Source organism: Danio aesculapii, chromosome 15 (genome assembly GCF_903798145.1).
Source record: "Danio aesculapii chromosome 15, fDanAes4.1, whole genome shotgun sequence".
NCBI classification, from domain to species: domain Eukaryota; kingdom Metazoa; phylum Chordata; class Actinopteri; order Cypriniformes; family Danionidae; genus Danio; species Danio aesculapii.
In genome coordinates, this window is record NC_079449.1 from 13,741,390 (window position 1) to 13,762,043 (window position 20,654).

The window sequence follows — 20,654 nt, forward strand, 5'->3', positions numbered from 1 at the left end:
ACCAGTAAAATTCTCTTTATATTCCCTACAAAGCTTTTCAGCAGGGAGATTTCTATTTCTATCTATCTATCTGCCTACACACACTCAAAAATTATGTTTGCTGTTTGTTCAAACTACTTATTTAGGATGAGATGAAACAACACAATCCTTTTTTGGGACATCTGAATTGTTTTAAGTTCAATCAACTTCAATTTGTAATAAAACAAACAAAACGAATAAGTTAACAATTCTGTCATGCTGTTCCAACACAAATCGATTGTGTGGAACCCAACATTTTCACAATGTATGTATCCTATCTATCTTTCCATCCATAAAATCCATCCATCCATCTTGATGGAGTGTCATCTTAAAATCAGTCAAACTTTAAGGCAGTTTTTAAAACAATATCAAACCTTCTTTTCACTACACATTTAATCTGGTTTCATTCACACCATTATTACTTAACACAAATTCATAGCCTTCTTAAATGATTTATGCCCTCAGCACGTTAAATCCTCTGAATTAGGTCACTCCAGCAGAGAACTGGACCTGATTTATTCGCGTTAATGTGCTGCGCCACGTGTTCCTATAGAGGGCGCTTAAAATAAAGAGCATTCTGTCATTTACTCACCCTTTACTTGTTTCAAGCCTTAATGTGTTTTTTTCTTCTCTTAAACACAAATACTATATAATACAAAAAAGGTAGTTAATTAATTAAAGGGACTTTGACACAAAGAAGTTGTTAGAAGTGTTAAAAACATGTCATTTGAGTTCCATATATCTGTTTTGATCTGATAGTATTCTCCTATGGGTTACAGGTTTTCAGCTTTCTTCAAAATATCTTCTTTTGTGTTCAACAAACTCTTAAAGGGTTGGAGCCAGTTGAAGGTGACTAAAAAGTACATTTCAGTTTTGGGTGAACTATCCCTTTAAATAAGGGCGAGAACCGTTTTTATATAGTCTTCGGCGAGAACGTGCACTCGAGAAGTCTCCAAAACGGGTTCGACTGCTGTCACGTGATCCTAAAAGTAGCCTATGATTGGCTACTCGCTTTTCCTTTCCAGAGTTTTCGCTTCTCTGCTAGTGGATTCAGTCGTTTCTGGACGCTTTTATATAAACACACGACAATTGTCCTCACTTATAACCACACACGTCAAGCCAAACTATTGCCAGGCGTATAATTTTCACACTTGCATAAATTTGATCCCCGCGAAGAATGTTTTACAAGCAGTTTTAGCACTGAGCCCTGTGTTATCGTACAACCGCCGAGTACTCTTCGCCTCCTGTTGGTCGTCAAGTTAAACTACATGGTATTATAATTAAATGGGAATGAATACAGAGTGGGAGGGCTGGGCTGGCTGTCGAGAGCAGCTTACTGGTAGTGAAAGTCGAGTGGGCAGACTGGATGGTAAAGAAAGACCCTCCTCTCTTCAATACCGTTGTTCGAGAAACGTGAGGCCCTTCTAAAGAACTCCGGTCCGTCGCCCGGTGATCTATTTCAAAGGAAGTTCCGTCGGTTACTCATTCCCCAGGACACTTACTGGATCTTTTATATATATCACTCGTTTTATCTGACTAACGTTATATTAACGGCTCCGGCCATGGCAGCGAGCGCGAAGCGAAAACAGGAGGAAAAACACCTGAAGATGCTGCGAGAAATGACGAGTTTGGCGCCCAACCGAAAGTGCTTCGACTGCGACCAGCGCGGGCCGACCTACGCCAACATGACCGTGGGCTCGTTCGTCTGCACGTCCTGCTCTGGCATCCTGTAAGCCACCCTCTTGTCTGTCTGAGCCTCTTTCTTTTACACACTGGGGCTGTCTCAAAATCTAGTGTTCTGCCTACCTAGTACCCTAGACACCGTAGCCGCATTGTCTGGACGTGTCTAGCTAGGCTGTTTGCTAGGTTGTGAAAGCTATTGTTTCATCCCAGCTGTTGATCCATTAGCATACATGCTTTGTTAGAGGGGCTTAAATGCAAATAAAGGCAGGGTAAATGTTTTGTTGACTTATTGGGGGGTTGGTTATCTGTCAGTTAACAAAACAATCAGGCTTGACGTGTGGGTGAGTTGAATTTTGGGTGGGTGGGCTAATGCGGTAACATCTTCATGTGTGTCTTTTGTCCGCTCCAGCAAACTTGAGCAGCTACCTGTAGGCTGTCTACATAGTCATGTCCTTGTATTGTCTTATCTAACTATAAGGAGAGGTTCTTGTGGATCAGATAAACCCCTATGCAGCATGTGGAGGGGCTGGATAGTCATTGAGACACATGGTAGCATGTGGCAAAGGGTGTGTGCACTCATGCGGTGTTCCCTGATAGCAGAGAACTTGACGGTCCCTAAATGAAGCTGAGTTTATTCAAGGAGTTGCTTGTATGGGGTAGATCAAGTTTATATATATATATATATATATATATATATATATATATATATATATAGATAGATAGATAGATAGATAGATGTGTATATATATATATATGTGTGTGTGTGTGTGTATATATGTAGATAGATAGATATATATAGATTAAAAAATAAAAATTATATATATATATATATATATATATATATATATATATACACACACACACACGTTTTTTTATCTCCCAGCTCTAATCGACAACCAGCAGAAGGATCTGCTATTTCTTAAAGCCTATTTTGATGGGTTATTTTCAATATTTAGGATGGCATAGCAGTCAAAATAGGACTAATGAGCTCATGTATGGGACAAGTTTTTTATCTTTGTCAGTGAGGAGTGGGTCTTTAGAACCACCCGATATTCCCTCCTTTTACGTTTGCTCTCAAGATATTTCATGCCCATTTATTGATCTTTTTAAAATGGCAATCAGTCATAGCAATTTAACATGTTCTGCACTGGTTTCTCAAATTAATTATTATAATTGTAAAATGCATTCAGTTTGTTTCGGGATATTTTTGGGGAAACACTATATTGCTGTTGCAGATAGCTCAATGTCATTACAAATGAATGTGTTCGTTCCTGCTGTGTAATTCAATCCTATAATTTTATGCTTGGTTTGGAATATGATGAAAACCGACCCACTTGTTCCCCATTTTTATTCACATATTCATCTTGATATCTGAATTTGAAATGGATTGTCTGCACGCAGTAGTGCATTTTTGTTCCTTTTTTCATTAGCTGAAAGTCTTGGGGAAGACTCTAAATTGGTTGTGTTAGTTCTTCAAGTCTCTGTTTCTGATCTGAGGGAACGAAATAGTCTCCAGCAGTCTGAACTTGTCTGAACTCATCACATCCGAGGCGTGATGAGCTACGTCTCCTGGGTTTGCTTAAAAATGGGTTCGATTTCCCAGCTGTCAAGTAGAGGAGGAAACTGCTCTGCTGGCGTCTTTCCATATCTCTGAATTTTTTTTTTGTTACTAGCTTGCAGTTTCGTCTATTCCAGACTGTTACATTTAAACTACTCCCTCAAAAGGCGGCAAGATATTTGAGAACGACCTTTCATTGTATCCCATGAGGGCAGAGGAACCATCTGCCTTCTCTTTAAAGCACTTCTTAGAGAAATGACATCTTGGCACTGTTTCTGAGTAAATCGCTGGATGGATATCCTTTCATAGTGCTGTCCAGATAGAGAGATCTCTATAATGCCATTCTCTTGTGCGCACTGACCTGACCGCAAAATTACTTAGTAATAGTCAGTATGTCTGCAAAATATGAGAAGGATAGTTAGATGGATGTAATCAGTTGATAAGTGAGAACGTTTACATGGACATCGATACTCCGATTATAATAATGATTAAAAGTCAACCATATAAACAGCAATTTATTATTTTTCTATTACCTTTTGACTAGTCCTAATTGAACTAAGCAGAAATCGAATTAAGGCATAGTCCTATTTTAGTCGCATTATTAAAGTGCAGTACAGAAATGTAAACGCCTTAATCAAATTATTACTGTTTTGTAGTAATTTATGCAACAGGTTGCGCACGGCAGTTGTCAGGCGTTTGATGACAAACAAATGAGAATAGGTTGTTTTCACATGACGTCATTGATGACACGCGAGACTCTGATGGAGAGCAGGAAGTGGTTCTTCTACGTGGGAATCGCTATCAGAACATCAAAATGTTTCTGTTTTGTGTTGTTTATAATTGATTAAACAAAATAAGTAATGCCGAACAGCATTTATGGACTTCCAAAGGTTTTTGCTCATAAAGGGGGGAAAGTTCAAGAAACTGTCTGAAAACGTAAGAAAAGGCGGCATATAATCAACATTCATTCAATACATCCATGTGTACAAACTTTTTTTTTGAACGCGATAATTTGTTTGATAGCACCAATAAAGATTATATACAGGTCTAGCTATGTGTATAAATATGTTCATTTGTTTTATAACAATCAGATTCTATCATATAAATAACGTATTCTGCCATGTAATCGCTGCAATGAAATCCCCTTCTTGTTTTGCAAAAATCCAAGCATTTACTGGCGTTTTGGTGGAATAAAGAAACGTAACGTTAACTTCTATATACGCAGCAGTGGTGAATGTTCGTTGATATTAAGTTTATCAACCGAACAAAAAAATAACGCAACCCTTGCGACAAAACTAGACTGTTATTATTGTGGAGCACTAATCCCATTACAAAAAAAATGTATATATCTTAATGTAGACTATACCCCAACGCTTTTGTATGCGTTCATCTGTTATTTCGTGATGTCTGGAAGCTATCCACATGGGGGAAGACTATAGTAATTTATAATAAATTAGTTTTTGAACCACATACTACAGTGTATAATGTGTACAACTCATTGTTAATGAATGCTACAGAATACTGCAGCATAGTAAACTGATAAACTGTAATAAATACTGTAACAGTGGTGTATTATTTATAGTGTATAACTGAAACCTATTGAATAATTTGTTTATTACTACAGCTCTGCTGTACCATAGCCACAGTATAATTACTACGAGAGTTTAATTCAAGTAATTATCTAAAGTATGCTTCCAAACAATATAGTATTTATTGTAGTATTTTTCATGTAATAGCACACAGTATCTACCGCCTCTATGACAAGCAAATATATTTAAGTTCAGTGGAAAACTCCATCATCTTCATCATGCCCAACACATGTGGTTATTTTCTATTTATATCACCTTAGAAATATGGTATAAATCGCAAAAATACTGACTTCCCTTAATGTCTCCCATTTTTTTTTTTTTACTTCCTGCCCTCCATCTGAATTTCACTCGTCACCAGAACCACCTGATTGAAAACAACCTATAGCTTCAAGCAAGAGCACACATTTTTGGTGCGAGCAGTAAACTATGACTACGCTTTCATCCAATACCTCCGAGTTTGTCGTGGGATATAAATGAAATGTTAGTGAATGAAATGGCAGAGGTGGCCTGTTGTTTGAGAATTTGTATCCGCTGTTGTCTGTTTGCATGCATACACGGTGTAAGAATTTAAATGCAGTTAAACTTAAATGCAGTAAAACACTTGAGGAAACTATCGTTGAATGAGGAGCTAATGACGATAATCGAATTATGTACTATAACCTCTGATCTATAATCGAGAACATTCTATACAGATCAGTGACTATAACATGTAAAACGGGAATATGAAAGGAACATTCAAAAAGCAACTCATGTAAACACCTTAATCATATTATTGTCTTATGCAGATTACAGCAAATAATTATATTACTGATGTCCATGTAAACGAAGTCAATGAAAGGAAATATGAAGTGAGTTGTTGTAGTTGAATTCTTCTGGGATCCTGTTGGGAGGAGCGGGCTGAGGATCATGTTAGTTTATTTGGAAAGGGTGTCCGGTGTATTTGAAGTAGTCTGTGCGCACTGTGAGAGCTTTTACTTTGTCATGCTATAAATGTGAATCAGTCGAATTGTCTGTAATAAAGTTTAACTCAACTTGAAAAGTCTGCATGGACAGGAAATTGCAGAGACTTTTTAGCATGTTGATGTACTTCCAACTGAAATGGAATACTTTTTGCACATCGTTCCTTCATAGCAGACCAATGCAGAAGCAAATGTGCAGACTTTGAATAATACCAAAACAAACTTTTCTTTTTGCAGTGGATTGACTTGCATGGATTAATTGTTAGTCTAAAGAATAACAATGTGTGCTAGCAAAATAATCATTGTAAATTTTGATTTAACAGTTGAGTGCTGCAGGAATAGAATATTGTAGGCCAACCTGGGAACTAACGTCAAGCTGATTTCATTGACCAAAATCCCAGCGGATTTTTCCATCGATTTCTGGATTATTGGAACAACAAATGTATTATTCTTGTGCATTTGGCTCAGCAATATAATCTTCATAAATTAACATAATTTTTTTGTGTGAATTTTGAAGCATAAATACAAATATATTTTTTACATTTCACAAGTAGGCCATTATTTTAAATAAACAATTTTCTGCTTATTTTGTGTTGCTTTGAGAGAACAATGTGCCTGAAAATAAAAACCTTTTGAATTTCAAAGTCAAACCTTTGCTCTTCTCACTGTCACTGTTTACCTCATTAAAAATGATAGTTACTTAGCGTCTCAGTCTAAACTAGATTTTTTTTGAAAATTATGACAGTATTTATATGTGAATAAGCCTGTCACAATAAATCATTTATGTTGTGCGAATATATATTGTCATAGAAATTATTGCAATAAGTGATATTATTGTCATTTTAAAGGTGCAGTATGTAAGTTTGACACCCAGTGGTTGAACTAGGTATTGTGTTTGTTTTGATCCAGATTAAGGACCAGGAGTGAGTCTGACGATCGAGCCTAAAGGCTGATTTAAATAGTGTTCTAAATAAAAGCAATGGTCTGCGATAGAAGGAATATTTTCCATATTGTAATGAAACACCTCAAAATGATATATTAGAAACGGCTTCTATGTCTTGCACCTGAACAACAGAAAACTGAAAATGAGCACCTCTCAAGTACACCTCATGTGCTTTATTTAGTGTTAAAGGCTAATAATGTGAGTTTGAATTTCATTTTACATCACATTTATTGCCATACAACTGAAAGCAGCAGCCGATAGTTTACCTCAGATCTTGAAAATAAAATAAATCATTTGAAATGTAACTTTAGAACTGAGACTCAAAATCAACACAAATCAGTGATTCAGCATGTACATTTAATAATGTTAAAAAAGTTTAATATGGATTAATTAGATTATAAACTTTACCATTTCATGAGTGAGTGCATATTCTGTGCTTCTGCATGACTGTATTTAAATTTCTGTCATGTTACGTCTGGAGGTCGCATTTCGGTCACTGGCACATGCTTTGAGAGCCTTTCTGAATGAATAAAGTATGTGGTTTTCCACAAAGGCAACCCGGAGTGCTGAAATAATATTGGCTGAAGTGGCATTGGGTGGGTTAAAAGAACCAAAACAGAGGCAGCATTCTGGCACAGAACGCCCATTTTCAAAGCAGAATATCTGACTTCAGCATTGTTTTTCAGATAAACAAGAATGTTCACTTGGCATGTTTCCTAAATATCTGCAAACATATTATGGTATTTTTATGCTTTAGATGAGTCGAAAACTTACATACAGCACCTTTATGGCACTTCAAAGCACAAAACCCACATGTAAATGTCCTTTTTGGCTTAAATGTTGTTTGCGAATCATCACTTTTCTGGAAGTGGACTGCAGATTTAAAACAGAGATCACTTTGTCACCTACTCAAAACTGGTAGTTTTCCGGAAAAATGTGAAAATTCAACTTTTCTTGACCTGTTAGTAAAAAAAAAGTTTCCTGAACTCGCTGACACCTCCAACAGAGATTAAATAAGATGACAGAAGCTGCAGAATTTAAAGACATTTGCACAACATATATTGAGTGGGCAAAAATTATTGAGGTCATGTCCATATTGCACGATAAGTCGATATATTGATTATTGTGACAGGCCAAATGTGAACGTACTATGTAGTACATAGTACACAGTCCTTCCCCTCTATAATTTTCCCTGAACGACGAGTGTCGTAGTAAACTCCATTGGGGGAAATAAATGGGTTCTTTCTCTAAATTGAATTTAACATCACCAGAGAGACGTCTGCTGCTCTCTTCACTAGAGCACACACACCAGATGCCAGACAGCCTCTTTAGCAACGTCACTACAAACTACAGACAATAGAGTGCAACAGTGAACTAAATGCAATAACTTTCATAAAGTGTGCACTGCTGTTATAATGTCTGCTGCTTTTAACTCCTAAGGTCTTCACATAAATTATTATTAGCTGTCAATGGTTTTATTAGTTAACATCACTCATCAGCTTGGAAATAAATGTTCTAAAAGAGACATTTGTTCCTCTCTTTTGTTTTGGCTATAGTTGTGTAACGGACTTCCCTATTCTCATAGAACAGAAAATAATGTTTGTTGTTAAGGGTATACTCATTGACCTTTTAAAGGTCGCCTATTTTACCTCTTTTTCAAGATTTAATATGTCTTTTGTGTCTCCAGAATGTGTCTGTAAAGTTTCAGCTCAAAATACCCATCAGATTACTTATAATACCTTTCTTAATCTAGAAAATTGGAGCTGTTAGGTCCTAACAGCACTTTCTTGGCATATTACACCTAGTGCTTTCTGTCTGATATTGGTGAAGTATTTTGTTGTCCATTCTTCTTTAAACACACGGCATTCAGAGTCCATTGTGTTTGCCTGACTCATTTTGAGTCATTTACCGCTCGAGTGCATTTTAATATCCGAGAGTGTGTTCTAATTCTACTGGTTGCGCTAGGGGTACCGCGTGCAGTACTGCCATCACATGGCGTTCACTTGTATTGCATCATTAATTTACTAATTCTACAACATAACTGTTACTCAGAAGCAGCATATTAAAAACTCCCTCGCGGGCCGGATGAAAGTGTTCAGCGGGCCGCATATGGCTCGTGGGCCGTAGTTTGCCCACCTCTGTGTTAGGACATTGTAGTTTTTACCTTTGTCTTTAATGCAGCTAGTTCTCCCAGCCCACTGTTCCCACATGCGTGTCAGAGCCATAGAGATCTCCCAGTATTGCTCTGGTGCGTGTAGCCTTCACCTGTTGCATCTCATGTAGATAAACAGCACAGTGACAGACAAGAATGAAGCTGTTCTCCCTAGTAAGCATTTTCCCAATGGTTATTTGTTGTGTACTTTGTTCTTAAGTTAATTGGAGCCTTTCTGTAATGATGAGTCGCACACAATGTCATTAGAAAGTTTGCACGCCCACACACACATTTAGCATTGCGCTGTTTTTGCACGGCAAATGTGACAGGACACACATTAATTTCCACTGCTGTATGGAAATCTGTTATGCTAATGTAGAAAATAAACCTGATTTAACATCCAAAAATCATGATTGAAGCATCTTCTTTCATAATTGTTCTGACATGCGGCTGTGTTGATGAATTATGTAGCGATTTTACTATTTTTATTACAAACATGCAAGTTTCAAAAACATTTTAAACATGTAAAACTCATTCTTGAGATGCAGATGATCACAGAGAGCTGAACAGATCTATTAATCCCAGTTGCTTTGCGCACGTCCCGTCTTGTTGATAAGATTTTATGCATTACTATGGAGACATGTCGATACGCAGCTGTCAGTCAATTCAGTGGGTGAGGAAAACCGTACTCCTTTGTCACATTTCGGTGGGCCTCAAAATGGGAGGGATTTGGATCCTATTTTTACATCAGTAAATTTAAAACAAGAGACTTATTGTGTTTATATCAGTCCAGTATGACTGAACACACTACACACAGTTCTGTCCAAACAGCTTACGAAAGATGGTTTTCATCATAGGTGCCCTTTTAGGTCCTCTTTTATATTGATGCTTGAATTATTCGTGGCATTTAGGTTTTTGTATATATGCGAGTGTTACGTCCTTTTAGATGTTAATATTAAACTAAGGGTATTTGACATAACAAATAATTGTTGAGTGTGTGTGTGTGTGTAACAAATGGAGGGAGATAGAAACGAACCAAATATCACTGCAATTGTTTATTGCCCATACTTCCAGTGAAACTATATTATACAATGAAAGAAAAATATTTACAATAAATAAATAAATAAATAAATAAATGATGAATTACCTGGGGGAAGAGGAAGTAGTTAGATGTGCTTAAATCAAAGAAATAAATATAACAAAACTCAGTAACGGTTTTCAACAAACTAAACTAGATATTTAAAGAAAAGCATGAAAAGAAAGATCTTCAAAGTACCAAACATCTTAACTAGACTACTCTAACTAAAAACAAAACATACACAAAGCAGCACATTCTCCTGAACCTAATGGACTAATACAAAAGCTTAATATCGGTGTTGTATATGTATATCGCGCGACTTACTCACTCCTACAACCTCTCCGAGGTATCACTCAAATACATCAGTTAACTGGACAAGTTCATAAGCAAACACATTGCACTTTCAGACCTCAAAACTTTAGACAAGAGAATTAAACACAAGCAAAACACATTCTCTCAGACTAGCCCTCGCAAGAGAGACTCCTCACAGAGACCCACAGAAAGAGTAAGAGCGAGAGATGGAAAGAGATAGAGAAAGAGATCGCCGTTGCAGTTTGGGCTCGACTTTTAATCGCTACGCCAACCAGCGATTGGTAGCGCAAACCCAGCGTCAGCGCCCAACGTCATCAGCACGAAATGCGGATCCTCCAATGCCGTTCGTACCTGTAACACACGCATGAAATGACACACCCACATACCAACAAACGCACACTCATATCCAAAATACGTTCTGCAAGCGAACCTACACTTTCTTATTATCAGTTGTATCTCAATACACATTATATTTTTAGCTAATCATCAAAAGCTTGATGGAGTGAGTGTTAAAAGTCTAATATATGCAAGTTCTTTTGTGGGTTATGGAAAAGTGAATGATTAACACTGTAAGCTATTAATGTATGAGCTATTAGGTGCTGGATTTTAATTAGGGCGTTTGCATGGGGAGTTGATCCTCCGGCCGTGCCCATATGCACAAGTGTGCCAGTGATTCCCGTTTTAATCCTGGAGAACTGGGCAAAGATTTTGCCACGGTGCTTGCATATCTTTTCAAACAATTTCAGTGATTCAGATCTGTTCATTAGATCTGACTGAATTCTGTTTAAAACCATAGCGCTTTGTGGGATCTTTTAAATAATTGTCAATGCTGTTTTTACTTGACCATCATCCAACCATTTATGCATTATCAGCCATAATATGTATGCAAATAAATCATTTCTGTTTGTATTTTCTTCAGCTTTGTGTTTGACTAATATCCTGTAGTGATTTTACTGCATTTCCTGTCATCTGATCTGAACTTTAATCACATCCTCTCATTTATAATCACTCTGGTCATTTTATGGCCTGTGTATGACCAGATGAGTGTGAATTCTCCTCGAACAGGAAATGTATGTCATGTATTTGCTTCATCAGCAGCTTGTGGTCTGCATGTGCACAGGAAGTGGAAACAGTAGGACAGGAAGTGCACATTGTCCTCTCACTATGTCAGTAATTGTGCGTATGTGTGAAAGGCCGTTAGCTCCACTCACACTTTTCACTCGAACAGAAATTTCTGCTTTTATATAACTTTTTGTGGTTAAAAATTTCTAGTAAATTTGAAGAAAATGGTCTAATTTGCCTGAATTCACCTGAATTTTGTTATCAGCCACTGATTACGCTCAAAATAAAGTACTGACATTACAGTGCTATCCACTTATATTGGCACCCTTTCTAAATCTTAGCAAAGTCTGCTGAGAAAAATGTCTTCTTTGCTCAGAATATTAACAAAATAATTGAAGACGCTTAAGATTGTTTTAGGATTTTGTTTTCTTGAAACTCTTTTATACAGTTAATGGAGAAAGTTTGTTTTAATTACAGATTCAAGCAATGATTAAAAATGATCATCCAGCACTAGTAAAGATTTATCTAAAACATTTGGAATGGGAGGGTCTTGACCCTTATGTACTGTTGAGGATGTTTTTATCCACTCTGGGGTGATTTTTGAGTCTTAATTTGGTCATAGTGTTTTTGTGTTTCAGCTAGCAGAATGATTTTTAATGACATCTTATTTGACATATTTTGAGAAAATGGTTTGAATTAAACAAAAAATAAAACTCAACGATGCACTCTGGGCCAATTTGCGTCTCTTGTTATATTTGGGATGAAAACATCCAGTGAATTAAACTGCTGTAAAATGCATCAGATAAATATTTTTTTCCAAAGTTTTTTTGCATAAAACGACTAAATTGCTTAGAAAATTACAAGTTTTTATTTCTTTAATTGCCAAATTCATAAGTGATGTCACTGAATTGGTGGAAAAAACACACAAAATTACGTATTTTCAATATAAAATGTAATTGTAATTTTTTTTACCTTTTATCAAAGACTTGGCCATGTGAAACAACATTGCCTTTGATATATTGTTTTTGATAAAAAAAAATAAATAAAATCTTCCTAATTTACTGTTGGTGGCTGTTTTTGCCATTGACTTCCATTATAGCCACATTATTAGTTGTAAAACCATGACAACATATAATCATGTGTTTTTGATCGTTGCTGGTTTTCCCTGCTGGGAAGAGGTCAAATTTGTCATTTTTACTGTTGATCTTCAGTTGGCACCATTAACCCTTTAGATAGGCCTGTGAAAAAGAAAAAAGTTTAGTTTCTGGTTTTTATATGGAGTATAACAGCAAATTAAAGTGTGTGTCTGAGTGTGTGAGAGTGACCTTTACGCACTTACCTTGATGAGTCTGAGAAAATCTAAATATGCGTCTCAGCTCTCAGAACTACATGGAGTAAATAAAAAGAAAGACTGTATTTATTGCGCACCATCTGTAGTTTTAATGGAAGTCAATGTGGCAAAAACAGCCACCAACACTAAATTAGGCCAAAAAAATGAAAATCTAACAATGCATCAAAGCTATTGCTGTTACTAATTGTTCCCGTCCAAGACAAAATACAGTCCACAATTACTTTTTTCACCAAATCAGTAACATCATTTGTGAACTTGGCAATTAAAGAGTTAAAATCCTGTAGTATTTAAAAACATTTTGTACTTTTGGTCAGGACAAAGGTTGATTAACAGATTTCTGCAAAAAAATAAAAATAAAAATAATGATCTGATGCATTTTTACAGCAGTTTCATTTAGTGTATGTTTTAATCCCTGACATGAAAAAAGGGTAGTATACATGAACAGTGCAAAAGTGTTAATATCTGGTTTTGTTGGGTACCTGTAGACAATCAAAGGGAGTCAGACTCAGTGCAAAAGAAGCATTGAGGAATTTTATTTAGATCATTTTTAGTTCATTCAAATATTTTAGTGTTTTTAGCAGCAGAAATCAATTCCAAAACCTTAATATATTCTATATCTCCAGTATACTTTTTCTGGCCATGGAGAGAGCCATAGAAACTGGCAGGGCATTAAACACAAACAAAATGCACAGTTAATGTTGATGAGTGACGTCAGATTGTAGTTTTAAAGACTTTCTGACCACAAGAATCCACTAACTTCTGCGGTTCTTTGGTTGTGAGAGTTCTTAGAGATTTTTGGGCCTTGTAAACTATCTTCCTAACCATGCGTTCACATTACCTCTGGCGAGAGAGCTAAAATTTGCTCAGACTGCACTGCCAACAATGGTGTGCATTCATGCCACCACTGACGAAAATGTCATTTTCTCTAGCTGCCCTGCCAATGGCACTTTTACTATTGAACATATTGACATGTTTTCTAACTAAATAAACCATTTAAAAGCTGTTTATAAGTTTTGGACTTCATATTAATGTTAATTTGTCCCATCCTACATTATAAACTGGCAGTCTCGCCTGAAGAATAATCAACTACTTTGATTTGCTTGCAAACTAAAGTGGTCTGAAGCAAGGTTTATCCGATTGTGGGTAACCCTTTAAAATAAGTCCATTAGTTCATGTTATTTAATGTGTTTATTAACGTGCTTACTTGTTTACTGTTGGTTACTAGGTGACCAATACTATAATGAACCACTTTAACAGTTTGAAAGCATCAAATTCACTTTTTTGCTAACTTTGAAAAGATTTGTTTCACGTTAGGATGGAAACCCAGCTAGTGGTAAAGACAGACAAACATCCTCTTTCAGGCCGCTTCATAACGCTTGGAGTTATTTAAAATGATTGTACCCTGATTGTGGAAATGGCATTTTAGTAGCCACTTCCAATTTTGAGAAGCTCAACAACTTTTTATCGCCAAGTCATCACTGGATATTTTGGTGATAAATGACTAAGCGAATTTGGTCTGTGTGTTATTTCCTCATTTTAAAACCCTTGTGAAACAGGAGGTCATGGTTAAATGACTCCGTGTACCTGTCGCCTAGGTGTTCTAAAATATGAAGAGTACTTCAATATTATTTAGCAAAAAACAGAAGTTCATAGGTATGCCAATAATTGTGGTACATTTATTAAACAAAGATATTTGTGTTTTTGATAAAACTGTGCTGCATTTGTGATTTTGTTCTCAATTACAGTTTTAAAAAATTTATATTTCAAGAAAAATATCAAAAATCAAAACCTTTTCGTCGTCGTCTTTGCTTATATTTACTCAGTGTGTCAGTATCAGTGAAGGACAGTGTATCTGAAATAGACACATCAGCTGACCTCTAAACTGAACAATGTTTTGCTTCTATCTGTCTGTAAGCAGGAACAGATTTTCTGGCCTGAGAAAGAGGAGCGTCACCTGAGGAGAATTTGGGTGAAATCGGGCTATCCACAAACACTTCCCTGTTAGTTTTATAGCAGGGTCAGTTACTGGCTAAACACATTCCAGCACAGGGAGGCTCCATCTCTCTCTCTCTCTCTTTTTTTTTCACTCTTTTTACTTTATTCTCTGTCTTTTGACAGCTTACTTTCACTGCCTCTTTATCTCTTTCTGTCTCTCCGTGTTTTTCTATCTTGCTATTGCTGTCTTTCCCACATCCGCTTTCTTTCTTTCTCTTTCCTTTTTTCTTTCTTTTTTCTTTTTTTTTCTTTCTATTTGACTTTTTTCTTTTTTTCGTTTCTTTCCTTTTTTCTTTCTTTTTTTGCTTTCTTTTCTTTCCCTTTTCTTTCTTTTTTCCCTTTTTCTTTCTTTTCTTATTCTTTCTTCTCTTTCTTTCTGTCTTTCTTTTCTTTCCCTTTCTTTTTTCTTCTCTTTCTTTTTCTTTCCTTTCTTTCTTTCTTTCTGTCTTTCTTTTTCTTTCTTTCTTTACTGTTATCTCCTCGTCTTGCTTCTGTATTCTCTGATACTTCAAAGTCACCTCAAGTCTTGATTTTGATTGATCTCATTCCACATGCTATTGTTTAGACTTGTGATATTTCCTTTTGACCTGTTTGACAATATAAAGTTCATACACTTATTTTGTTGTCAAGTAAACTTTAGTTTACAGTAGGGATTTTAATCTTTTAAATGCTACAGACCCCCAAACATCAAATGTAAAACTATAGTTTCTTGTACAAATACCCTTTTCATTCTGTGAAAATATTTAGTTTCTGTTAAGTTACATTTATTAAAGTTCTTCTATTTATTGCAATACTTGATGTATTTATTTTGCTAAATTTGATGTTTTAAAAAATCGTTTTATTAATTGTTATTTATTTAAATACATTTGGTTTTGTTGTTTTAATCTTATTTAATCCATTTTTTGTGTTAGTAATTTTATAATTATTTGATTCTATATTATTATATTAGATATTATTTAATCTAACAATTAACTTTTTATATTCATATACATTGTTTCTTTTATATTAATGTGTATTTTTTAGCTTATCAAAATATTTATCTATCCATTTATTGTATTATTTAAACAGTTATTTATTAATTATTGATTATTGTTAATCACTGTTTATTTTTAAATAAAATGGGTTATATTTTATTCCCCTTCACCAGTTTACCCCTCCGCTCCAGTTTGATCAATTGTTCTTCTTGGATTGTTCTTTCTCAATGAAAATAATAATTTCTTTAACTGACCCCAAACTTTTGAAAGGTTGTGCATCTAAAGACCTTCAGACATGCATGCTGTGTCTGAATTTTTGTGGTTGTCAATGATGACTTGCACTGACGTATGAGTTCAGAGGAAGTTTCAGTATTTTAGCTTGCAGTGATTTCTTAAGAGGACCTAGAGTGTTGAGCAAACTCTGACACACCCACAAGCTTTACAGAACTTATGCGCATATTTCTCTTCCCCTATGTTTGCCATACATTATTGCTGTGGCCTCTTACCCAGTTTGTGACCCATGTTCACCAATCCACCTGTTTAGCCCATCCTCCCACACAAAACCCCAATACAACCACCAATTCTCACCTCACACACATGCCTTTACTCATCAATGAAACCATATGCGGCATCTGCAAGCTCAGCCAGAGTGTGAAGTTGATGCCAGAGCTTTCCACCACCTGAAGTGTTTTTCTCACATGCTACACTTAAAGGTTAAGCTCTGGCCTTGGGCAATGTTAGCTCACTTTTCACCTCAAACATTAAAACAAAACATTAATGCTCTTTTGAACTGTTTAGTCAAATAAAAACCCCTTTGAGCAAATGCAAGTAACCCAGCACACGTGGGATCAGGCCTGTGTTTCCCTTCATGTTTCTGTGTCAGGGTCGTTCATTTGGCAGTGGCACCCGAGATTGGTGTAAATCCATCTAGTGGTGTCCTAAATCCTCATTCTGCGAATGTTCGTTTGTCCTAGTGACTCATTTTCTTCTCATTTCTTGGGCTGATACACATGCCATTGGACATCTGCAAGCTCCACTCCACAATGATATCATAAATAAGCTTTTATGATTGGCCAGTCGCTGATGTGATGTCTCTTTGTGCCTTTTGTCTGTCATCATCATCGAAGTGTGTTGACTTGAGAGCTTGCCTTTTTATAGAATGCATGCCATCCAACAAGGGACAATTCACAGACTTTGAGGTTGATCCGTATTCAGCGTGGTCAGTTTACTTTTCTTGTTTCTTGACAATTTAAGCTTATAAGTTGTAACCCGCACAGCATAAGTCCTCTGAATTCTGTCATGATCTTCATGTGTTCATCTTCATGTGATCTTCAATTTTCTTCAATGTCTTGCAACAAGGGACTGTATTTATTTTATTTATTTATTTATTTTTTAAATATGGATAGACACAATGTGTGGCATATGACAGGAATGTTCCCAGAAAGTCTTAAGGATCAGTATTGGGGGTTGATCAAGTAGTTTTTAAAATGTATAACTTTTATTACGGCTACCTGCTGTCCACACTACTCCGGCATCTTCAATGAAACTGAAACAAAAACAGACTAAAGCTAAAGTCTAGGTATGGGATAATACCTGGTTTCAAGGTTTACCACGGTTTGGAAAAGTCATATAATTATCTGTTATACTGTTCCCAAGGTATATATTTATTTATGTGTTGTCAAAGGCCAGCAGCATCTCCAGCAGCAAAGCACCCTCCAAATCAAAAGCTACTGGTCAGCCCACGATTCGGCAAACATCTGAGAAACAAATAGCTTATACACCAACATACAAGCATGCCACAATATGGACCTAAACAGTGCAGTATTGTGTTCAATGGTAAAAAAACAAACTTGTTTTTGTTCCAGACATTTAAATAAGAACTTATTTTAAAGCAGTAATGACAATACCGGGAAACTGTGATTTTTCTTATACCAAGAATATTATACTGGTCCATGCGTGCTAAAGTCCCTGTTTTACTTTTAAAAAAACTTTTTGTTTCAGTATAGACCCTTTTGAAAACCGAGGCATGACTGTTCACATTTGCTCTCTGACTGGTCTTCTGAAATATTGCCCATCATTCCTTGATTCGTCAAGCACCTTATCAAAATGCGTATACCCAGTGAGTGCTTTTTAAGGTTTATATTGTGGACTGAGATTGTTTTCCTGACACTGAATTTCAATCTAAAACAGTTTTAAAAAGAAAACACACTAGTGTAAACACTGCCTGAGCCAATGGTTTATTTTACATGAGCTGTCATGCAGGTCTCGTTCAGTGGTCTCGTTCGTTCAGTTCATAAACAACATCTCTGAATGCAATATGCTCAAAGGGAGACATTGGCTTTTACAGAGTTAGCTTAGCAAAGCCTATAACGAAAGAATTTGGCGACTGGCAAAAAAAATACATCTGGGTTAGTGAGATCACAAACGCTTCAGGTTATGCACATTCACCACGTGCGCATACCCCGCGCAGTGAAGGGTCGTGGCCGTAGGCGCTGTTATGGTATAGCAGATAAAGCTAAAAACGCTGCTGTTTCCACGGAGCTTCATCTGTTTCTGTATTTGGACTTCCAAAGGACACGACACAAATCGAGAAGTGCTTACAATTTAATTTTAATTATGTTCCAGAGAATTATAAAAAAATATAGCTAGCATTTGAGAAAGGACAGCTTCCAGAATCTCTCCCAGTTAGGCATGGGATGATAACTGTGTTCAAGGTATACCACGGTTAGGAAAAGTCAAATTTTTCTGTAATACCGTTCCTAAGGTATAAGTACGATTTATTTATTTTTTTATTTACATATTTTTTTTTTTTTTTAGGACAACACTATTTCCAGCAGAAAATATATCCAAAGATGCCGTTTTAAATTGTAAATAAAAAATCTGTGTTTTTGAAACAAATGAAGACAGTAGAAGTCAATAATTAATTTGAATTATTTAGCCTGGCATGATTACTGTTCCAAAATATTATAAATGTTTCCCAAACTAAAATATAATGTGTTCAAAGTGGAAAAAGGTTTTGTTTTTTACCCAGATATTTAAAAAGAATTTATTTTAGAGCAGTATTCTCAATATCGTGAAACCATGATATTTATATCCAAGGTTATCATACCGTCAGAATCTTATACCGGCCTATGCCTACTCCCAGTTCAGCGCTGGATTCGGCTTAAAAACTCCTCCAACCATAATAGAAGAAGCTGTGGATTGTGAGCCACAACCTGTAAGTGTTTTCATTTGTTAAAGTTGATCTATTACATGCATCATTTCTAGTGTTAACGGTATGTTGTAGCAAGGGCATAAACAAGGATGTAAACAACAGGAAATGCTGTTTGGCACCGTTATCAATATAGCTACAAATTCATATTTATCAGTCAAACGGCTGTAAACACACAATCATCAACAGTGCATGCAGTGTCTATCTATGTGGCCCCTTTCCGTAATAACGAACTCGCAAAAGATATCTGGATGTTTCATATTACTTACACTTGCTTATAAACCTAATATATGTGAAAGACACTTGTCAGGTTTTATTTTAGAGAGCAGGCGTGAGGTTCAGCTTTGTGCTATTCATTTTCTAATCCAATTCAGGCTCACACTGACATGGCTAAACTGACTGACAGTATTTACACAGCAGAGGCACAGCTTGTAGAGCCGTGACTGGATGTGACGCTTCCTGGTGATGTGGAGCCGATCCACGAATCATAGCACATTGTTAGCTGACCAATCAGAGCCTTTTAAGGGTGGGACTTTCAGAGCAACTAGGAAATATGGCAGTCGTTTTCATGTTAGCTGAGTAGCTGTATATGATCAAAGAAATTTTTTTTTTTTTTTTTTTTTTACAAATGTAGGATGAGCACACATTGCTTTGCATCTTATAAACATAACCAAGCCTTAAGAGTACACAGTGGTCGGCGCAATAGCCAGACATATGGCACATCAGGGCGTCCCGAGTTTGAATCCCGGCTAGAGGACATTTCCCTACCCTACCCCCCACTCTCTCTCTCCAACTTCGCTTCCTGTCTCAATACTGTCCTATCTAATAGAGGCAAAAAAGGCCAAAAATAAATCTTAAAAAAAATAAAAAGAATACACTTTGGACCACCCCTTTAAACTACCTCTGGAAGTTGTTAAAAGTGCACAAGCTCAACTTTTTGTTATATACCTTGTGTGTGTGTGTGTCATGCGCTTGTTTATGCATATAAATTCACAATTTGACCATTTTGTTTTTAAGCAAGGAACTTTAGGTTACTTCAGGGCACTTCCTCTGCAGTGAGATGTACTTTGAGTCACCTTGAATTTTAAGCAGCTTCCAAGTGAATTAATTCCATATTCATTACACATTTGCATAATAATCAAAGGTTATACTATTAGGCTACTTCGAAACTATTCCTGGTGTAATGATTTGAAAGTTTTCTCACAATGTAAAAAACGCTTTGTTTCACACAATTCCTTGATGTCCTCCCAACGCAAATCAATTAAGTTACTTTTTATTATTATTATTTTGGGGGGTTTCACCTTTAATGGATAGGACAGTAGAGAGTATTGACAGAAAAGCTTGGGGAGCAGAGAGAGGGGAAGGATCGGCATAGGTCATGAGCACCTGTGCATGTGTCGACGGACTAACCACTAAGCCATTGGCACCGACATCAAGTTACTTACAACAAGTTACTTATGTTTTACAATTTTAAGCTGATAAAACATAAGATTAAGTTGTCCCCATTTGATTTGTGTTGCTTCAGCTCATTTAAAAATAAGTAGTTTGTAAGTTAGATGTTCGTTTCTGGAAGTTTAACATTTGTCGAAGTCGAATGGTTCTTAGGGGCCGCAGTTACAGAATCCCAACCCTGTGCCAATGGCCCGCAGCAGGTCGTGTGAATAATTTAGCACCAGTTCTAATCTTACCAAGCCCTTTCTGTTCATGCCCTTCAGAATTTATCACTGAAGGCCTCGCTTATGCATAGAGATATGTGCCCACACACACAC

General features: G+C 36.3%; 1 protein-coding gene across 3 annotated transcripts in view; it reads left to right on the forward strand.

Moving 5' to 3' along the window:
* The first annotated feature begins 1,319 nt into the window (after positions 1-1,319).
* The window catches only part of agfg1a (ArfGAP with FG repeats 1a), a 47,739-nt gene continuing 28,404 nt past the window's right edge, over positions 1,320-20,654 (forward strand). Inside the window, exon 1 of one of the 3 annotated variants that reach the window (XM_056473707.1) lies at positions 1,320-1,747. In XM_056473707.1, coding sequence (XP_056329682.1) covers positions 1,581-1,747 — 167 coding nt within the window. In that variant the 5' untranslated portion in view covers positions 1,320-1,580. The remainder of the gene's footprint in view (positions 1,748-20,654) is intronic. The other 2 variants (XM_056473710.1, XM_056473709.1) reach the window with 2 other exon arrangements.